This window comes from Drosophila ananassae (genome assembly GCF_017639315.1).
Source record: "Drosophila ananassae strain 14024-0371.13 chromosome 4 unlocalized genomic scaffold, ASM1763931v2 tig00000073, whole genome shotgun sequence".
Classification (NCBI taxonomy): domain Eukaryota; kingdom Metazoa; phylum Arthropoda; class Insecta; order Diptera; family Drosophilidae; genus Drosophila; species Drosophila ananassae.
The window spans coordinates 1,269,654-1,278,241 of record NW_025319042.1 but is presented as its reverse complement, the minus strand read 5'-3'; the positions used below and the strand labels follow the sequence as shown (position 1 = coordinate 1,278,241).

The 8,588-nt window shown below is 35.0% G+C and overlaps 1 protein-coding gene across 1 annotated transcript; it reads left to right on the top strand.

Annotated features, from left to right (window-relative positions):
• Positions 1 to 5,832: 5,832 nt before the first annotated feature.
• Positions 5,833 to 7,530, top strand: LOC123257898 (UDP-N-acetylmuramoylalanine--D-glutamate ligase). The gene has a single exon (XM_044717864.1). The coding sequence runs from the start codon at positions 5,905 to 5,907 to the stop codon at positions 7,456 to 7,458; it is 1,554 nt and encodes a 517-aa protein (XP_044573799.1). The 5' UTR covers positions 5,833 to 5,904; the 3' UTR covers positions 7,459 to 7,530.
• Positions 7,531 to 8,588: the final 1,058 nt, after the last annotated feature.

Genomic DNA, 8,588 nt, shown 5'->3' with positions numbered 1-8,588 from the left:
GTACATCGCACCAACCTGAGGAACGGTGACATGACTCTCATCAAACAAATATAAATTACGTCTTTGGGTAAATATTCAAACAAAGTAGGCGGTGGATCCCTGCTTCCATTCCATAGAGATAACGCGGAATAATTTTCAATACCTTTACATATTCCTGTTGTTCTCATCATTTCGATATCAAAATTAGTGCGTTGCTCGAGGCGCTTTGCTTCAACAATCTTATTTTGCGAGTAGTAATAATCCAAGCGTTCATGCAGCTCTTTTTTGACTAGTTCAATTGCCTGCAACAAAGCCTCACGCGGGGTTATGTAATAGCTATTTGGAAAAATGGTGATTTTATTTACGCCTTTGGTAACATTGCCCGTTATAGCATCAACTTCAGAAATTTCTTCTATTTCATCGCCAAATAACGATAAACGCCAAGCTTTATTTTCATAATGGGAAGGAAATATATCAACAATATCGCCGCGCACTCTGAAATATCCTCTCTCAAACCTGGCATCAGAGCGCTTGTATTGAAGATCAGTTAAGTTGCTCAGGAAATCATTAATACGAATTTTATTTCCAACACTAAGCGGTATGATCATGCTGCGGTAGCTCTCAGGCGAACCAAGACCGTATATGCAGGAAACACTGGCAACTACGATCGTATCCCTGCGCTCCAAAAGGGAGCAGACGGTGGAATAACGCAGCATCTCAATTCTTTCGTTAATTGCAGAATCTTTTTCGATATAAGTATCAGTTTGTGGTAAATAGGCTTCAGGTTGATAATAATCATAATAAGAAATGAAGTATTCAACAGCATTATGGGGAAACAATCCTTTCATTTCCTCATAAAGCTGTGCTGCTAAAGTTTTATTGTGTGCCATAATTAATGCAGACCTGTTTGTCCTTGCAATAACATTTGCCATAGTAAAAGTTTTCCCAGAACCAGTAACTCCAAGCAAAACCTGATCTCTTTTATTGCTATTTAGCCCTGCAATTAAGCTATCGATTGCCTGTGGTTGATCCCCAGCCGGTTGAAAATGTGTAGCGATTTGAAATTCCATAGACTTTACTTACTATCTTTGATTCATTGTATAGTAAACACTATATTGCTTTTAAGATAAGTTGTATAGCTATCGTAAAGCCATAAAACATTAACCAACAATGTCATGCAAGTAGCTGACACTGGAATCTTGTTTCAATGTTAAACAAAATACCATAGAATTCAAGAAGACAATTCCTAAAAAATCCCTACATCCAAAAAAAGGCAAAATGCTGCTTGAATAAGCTAAATTTTTTTAGATGCAAAAACAATAAAACATAGTTGATACTAAAGTTATAGTACTCCTATGACAACGTTACAAAAATTAAGGAAATAGGATAGCTCTGATCAATTGGAATAGTATTTTCAGGTACCGGTGGTCAATATGACATTTTTAAAATAAAGATTTAGAACCTGTTTAAAATCTTCTCAATAGAAGAGAAATGAAGGAAAGAACGACCATTTGTAGGCTAGTGTTAAGTTTTCGCTCGCAATTTTTCCACAATCGTCTGCATTTTTCTAACCAAGCGAAAGATCGCTCTACAACCCATCTTTGTGGCAATACAGCAAAGGAATGTAATTCACTTCGTTTTATTACTTCTACAGTTGCTCCAATAATCGTTTTTATTTGAGTTGCAAAATTTTCTCCTGTATAACCTGCATCGACCAGTATATTTTTAACTTCCGAGAGGTTTTCTTTTGCGCTTTCAACCATTCTCACAGCACTGCTACCCCAGTTGTAAATTAGAAAAAATAGAAAAGGTAAGGAAATAGGGTAAACTCCGAGGTATTTGATATTCATTCCTAAAATAGGAGGTTACCAATGAAAAAAAAAGTAACAGAAATCTTTTGTATAGTCGATGATTTTTGCAATACAGTCGATGAAAATTTTGCAGAAAAACTTCTACCAAGTGGCAAAAAACCAACCAGGACGCCAGAGATTACGCATTCAGAGATTTTTACCATAATATTGCTATATCAAGTGCGACAATTTTAAAATTTTCTATGTGCATTATTTGAAATGATTATACGAATCAGCGTTTCCAAAATTGCCATCCTATAGTAGGTTTATCAGGCTAAAATCGCGGGTTTTATGGTATTTAGCGCTCTTAATGCAATGGTTTTGCGAACAGTCAAAAGTGACAGGGATTTCGTACATAATCTATCGCTGTTTGCCATCCAAAAAGGACCTCGAGAAACAAAGTTTTCAAAGGGTTGGCAAAGATTGGAAAGACTACTTATGGGTGGTTTTTCGGTACATCTAGTAATCAATGAAACTGGCGAAATTCAAGGGGTTACGGTGATAAAAGGCAACGTTGATACCTGTGCCAAATTTAACTAAGAAATTGACTGGATTATTGTTTGGAGATAAAGGATATATCAAAAAAGATCTTTTTCACGAATTATTCGATAGAGGGTTAAAGCTTGTAACCAGTATAAAAAAGGTATGAAAAACTCATTAATGGCGCTAAATGAGAAGATTTTGTTAAGAAAAAGATCGATTATTGAGACAGTTTTTGGCTCTCTGAAAAACAAATTTGAGATTGAGCATACTCGCCACAGATCACCGATAAATTTTTTGGTACACATTTTTTCTACGCTTGTTTCATATTCCATGCAGCCGCTGCATTTCTAAGCTTTACTTCGTTGGCTAATCCGCAACTGGGGTATATAGGGTTGACACCAAGGCAATATTCTTCTGGAAAAGTTGATCGGCATGGCAGCATATCAAAGATGGGACCAGCGGAATGTAGAAGTATGTTATATGAAGCTGCACAAACAATGCTTACAGTTACCAAGAGGACATTTAAATTAAAAAACTGGGGTTGCGAAGAAAAAAGGAATGAAAAAAGCAATTGTAGCAGTAGCAAGAAAATTAGCTGTAATTATGCATAGGATGTTGGTTGATAAAACAGAATTTTATTATCAATAAACATCAAAAGAGCATAGGACAATAATTTTATTGAAAATAAAGATAGCAATGCCGATGGAAGGGACAAGCAAGAACTTAGTTAGACTTCGTGGTAAACATGTTGCCGTCCACTTCCGCCTAACAAGTATAATGCGGCTTGACAAGTTTATTGTCATCTCAGACCGCGGAGAGAACCATATGCTACTTTTAACTTACGTGGAATTACCAAGGATTATGGAGAAGATATGCTGTTTTGATTTGTGTGAAAATTATTGTTGACTTATGTGCAATTAGAGAACCTAAGTCACTTTAGCTATATATAAAAGGTTTAAGTGGTTGTATTGATGTATCTTTGTATTAAAAAACACCCAATAAGCAGAGTTGTAAGTGGAATAAACCACAAAATGTAAGTGCTAGATTTTATAGGCGGTACGATTATAATTGAATTGCCGTAAGAATTTTTTAACTCTGAGATTATCTCTTCATCTGTGTATCCATCATTGATTTTTTTACGAATTGCTTCTCGCATATCATACGCGATCTGAGATCCAGATTCAGACAATGATTCGCCAGAACATATTGGACACCTTATTATTTCAAATAAACTGGTTGCTCGTTTTTCCATGCTTTTATCTCTGAGTTTATTATCCAGAGTAAAAGCGTTTACGCCTGAGTGAAATATCAATATGAAAAGTAAACTAACTACTGCTCTCATCCTTGGTTAATTGGGTTATTTTACCAAGTTGGTTCATAAAATCAGTAGTGGATAACTTTCCAATAAAGCTTGACCCTACATCATCATCGTACTTTATTGAAAATTGAATGCCATCATCAGTTGTTTTTTCTGATAAGGAAGACATTAATTTTTCAAACACATCTGAAGTTTTTGAGTCACCAATCATAAACGAGATTAATTCTTTATAATTTGATATAGCCACGTTGATTTTGTCTTTAAATGAAGACGTAACCAAATTTAATTTTGCACTCCACCATCTGCAGCAAGAGAAAAATTATTACTTTGAATTAAAAATTTCTCTATGTTGAAATTAACTCTGGAAGCTGAGATGTGGTTTACAAATTCGTAATCAAATTTAGTGTCGATACTAAGGTAATTTTCAGGACTTGCAGTATTTTTATACCGATAAGTATAAAAATCAAATCCTAGTTTAGTATTTCCACTTGGTTCTTTATCGAGATGAAATTGAATGTAATTACTTTTATCATTCACTTCAGTTATAACACTTTGCTGATTTTCTGAAACATCACATTTTAATCCATAATCTTCGTAACGAAGTGTATCTATATAGTCTATCACGGTACTATTTTTGTTGAATCGCAATGAAGATGGTAAATCGTTTAGTCTAACAACAAAGTGGCTGCTATCGTTTGTGTGGCATTTTATATTCTTTTTCTCATCATCATGAACAGCAATGTTGACTTCATTGCTTGGTATGTAGATATATACTGATTTATCAAACAATCTATTTTTTATCAATAAAGCATCAGATGAGATGGTTAATTGCTCATTGGAAAATTTTGGGTTTGTCACACGGAAAATTAGGTTAGAAGGAAATCCACTAAAATCATGTGAAATATCAAATTTTTCGTCGTTAATGTATAGTATTGTTTCAGCTAAAAGATTTTTTACCTTACATGCAGAAAAATACCAAAAACCACTATACGCTACAGGAATAAACAAAAGTAAAGAGATGATAATATAGATAAAAATCTTACGCATGATTCCCCTATTTATCTAATGATATGTTTCTTGTACCCCTTGGTATGGTTACACACAAGCCGTCGATATCTTTTGTGATTTTTATTTGGCATCCAAGCCTCGACGTCTCTGTTAAGCCGAAAGCTAGGTCTAACATATCATTTTCCTCATCAGATATAGGGTTATGTATTTCTACAGCATTATAAAACTTTGGATCAACAATTACATGGCATGTAGAGCAAGCAAGAGAACCTTCACATGCACCTTCAAGCAGATCTGGATCACTTCTGTGGGCTAAATTGAGCAGAGTTTCTCCCTCTGCAGCTTCATAGCTTTTCTTACTCCCATCAGGTAAAATAAAAGTAACAGATGGCATATTATTCCTATTAAAATCCTTACTAATTTCTTTATATCCTACAGGTAATAACTAATATTTGCAAACTCTTTACAATTCCAGTACCTATATTTCTTGTTATCCAAGTAGCTCTTTGTTGTCATCCGAGTAGCTGACACTGGTTCCTTTATGACGGCAGTGCCCTCTTCTTGTCATCCCAGTGCCCTGATTACTTGGATCCAGAAAAAAGAATGGTGTCATGCAAGTAGCCTCCTTCTCCTGTCATCCGAGTAGCTGACACTGGGATGACACCCCACTTAACCGTCATACTGCCGCGGTATCTCTTAGCCGCTAACAAGCAGCGGGATGACGATTGTCGTTTAGCCATAAATATTAAGAAATTTACCAAATGAAAAAAAGGCAAAAGAATCCCCGTGGTTGGCTAATTACTTACATTATACTTTCAAGTATGGCGTTTTTTTATTCTAAACGTTTAATAACCGCGATTCAGTTGCTTTTAAGCCGCAACTAATCTAAATTATAAACATTAAGAAATTTACTAAACAGAAAAAAAGGCAAAAGAAACCCTAGGGTAGCTAATTATTCACTATCCATTTTTTAAGTTGGCGTTTTTTAATGTTTTAAATGCTTTATAAGCGTATCTCAGCTTGTGTAGGTAAAAACCTAGAAATTTGATAAAGACATAAGGTGCACATAGTGCAAAAAATTAAACATGAGACGCCAGATACGTGAGTTTTTTTGTCATTTAATCTGTACAGAGAAGACAAATAAATAGCTTCAGTTTCATGATAAGGAGGCTGGCGGAGTTTGTCAAGGAAGTTTTTTGTTTCTATTGAATGACAGTTGTAACCTACGAAAGAAGTCTGTTGTAATTTGTACGATATCTTTATAAAATGGTTCGCATAAGTTATCTAGCAGTGCAACTAAACAAATACAAAAATCAAAACGTCGCGGTTTTTGGTCTTGGTAAAACTGGTTTATCCGCCATTAACGCTCTAACAAAGAGTGGTGCAAGAATATATGCATGGGATGATCATGAAGAGCAAATAGCAAATGCAAAAATGATGTATAAAAAATGTAATTTTATTCATCCCAAGGAATACAATTGGCATGAGATCAGTGCATTGGTTTTAAGCCCTGGAGTGCCAACAGAGCCACATTGGATAGTAAAACTTGCAAGGAGATTTGATTGCAAAATAAAATCAGACATTGAGCTATTTCTTGAAGCTAAAACTACGAACCAGAAGGTAATAGGCGTCACAGGAACAAATGGTAAATCAACCACTACATCACTAATAGGGCACATATTAAAATCTGCAGGGAAAAAAGTAGCTATTGGTGGAAATTTAGGCGTTCCTGTTTTGGATCTAGAAAGAGATGCAGAAATTTATGTAATCGAACTCTCCTCTTTTCAATTGGAGTTGATGAATGAAATTAACGTGGACATTTCAGCACTGCTCAATATTACACCAGATCACATAGATAGGCATGGAAGTATGGAGAACTACATAGCAACTAAATTAAAACTGATAAACGGTAGTGAGGTTGCCGTAATAGGATGTGACAATGAGATTACTGCTGATATATTCAACAAATTCACTGGAGACAAAATTCCAATCTCAGTAACATATTCCCCGATGTCATTCCAGCGCGTGACGCTGGAATCCAGAAAAGAAAAACCATTGCCAACTACTCAGATGACAGAGGGTGGTGCAAGAGATCTAATATCATTGGCAGGTAACAATTTGCTTGATTATAGTGAACAGATTACTGGTATAGATCGAAATTATCTGGATCCCAGTGTCAGCTACTTGGATGACAAAAGGGGCACTGGGATCCAGAAGATCTCGTTAAAACTAGAGAATCATAGCTTATCAGTAAGCGACGTGAAAATAAACCTAATATCCAACGCAGAAAACATAGCAGCCACATATGCCGTATGTAAGGTACTTGGAGTAGATAGCAACACTATTATCAATGGAATCAAGTCCTTTTCAGGACTGAGGCATAGGAATGAACTGCTTGGCAAAATAAGAAATGTGTTTTTCGTGAACGATAGCAAAGCAACTAATGCAAAATCGAGCGAAAAGGCGATCTTATCTTATGAAAACATAAATTGGATCGCTGGTGGAAGAAGCAAAAAAGGTGGAATAGAATCATTAAGCAAGCATTTTACAAGGGTTAGAAAAGCTTTTCTTATTGGAGAATCAACCGAAGCTTTTGCAAATGTTATGGAGAATAAAGTAGATTATGTTAAATGTTGCAATCTAGAAGATGCATTCAGATTGGCTTTTGAAGAGGCCTTAAATAGCGCAGAAGAAGTAACAATATTACTTTCTCCCGCGTGTGCTTCTTTTGATCAATGGAAAAATTTCGAGGAACGTGGTGAAGCATTTTGTAGAATGTTTGAAAATCTCAGGTACAATCACACATGCTGTTTAGTATGATGTTGCGTGGAACAAAAGTTAATAATAGATAAGCTAATTAGGGTTATTCCATTTGAAGGGATAAGCGATGAAACCCTATTAAAGGTGTGCACTGACCTTAATCTAGCTAATAGCTTTTGCAAATTTCAGAATGGAATATATAGCGCTTTGGAGCACATAGCAGAGGACTTAAATAGCTCAATGGAAGCTGAACTAAGGAATTCTAATTTAGAAGATATAAAAGTGCGAGAGCGAGTAAAGTTAGCTATTCAAATACGCCTTTCAAACTACGCTAAGCTACCGAATTATAGAGAACTTTTAAAAAATGTTTTATCATTCTCCGTATCACCAAAAAATACATATTTTTCTAGTAAACTTTTATATAGAACTATTAGCGCGATTTGGTATGGCATTTATGATCAATCAACAGATTTTAACTACTATACAAAAAGAGCAATATTAGCTGGAGTGTACTTAAGTACGATACTTTTTTTTATCAATGATTATTCAGAAGATTTTGCGGATACTTTATCGTTTCTTGATAACCGTATCAACAATGTCATGACATTTCAAAAATTCAAAACTCGCTTAAAAGGAATCATAGGAAATTTCTTATAAGCTATTGATTGTTGGTAGAAAAAGTACTTGAGCACGATCCTGAAAAGGTTTGTGAAAATAAAAATATTCATGCTGATCATAAAGAACATTTAGTTTATCGTGAGGATAATAATGGTACAACAAAATACACCAGTTACGAAGAAAAAGAAAATAAATTTATTGAAGAAGCACATGAATATTTAATAGACTCTGAATTTAATAAAAATTTTGATCTAGGCAGTACAGAATAAGTAATTTCTCCGGAAACTTGACGAAAATAGAACTGGAACTCATCAATGAAAAGTATATGCAAGTTCAAGTTAATAGAGAAAGAAAAATTATTCTCGCTATACCGTAGGTGCGTTCCAAGATTATACTGAAGTTTTTATTGCACTCAGAAATCTTCGTTTTTCCTAATCTCTAGAATTATCAATGCATCATCACTTAACCAGCCTGAGTGAGCTAGTCCATTCAACGTTGATTCAACTAGATTGCTATTGTAAGGTGGGTCTATAAAAACTATGTCACATTTTGAAATAGGTTGTGGTAAGCAG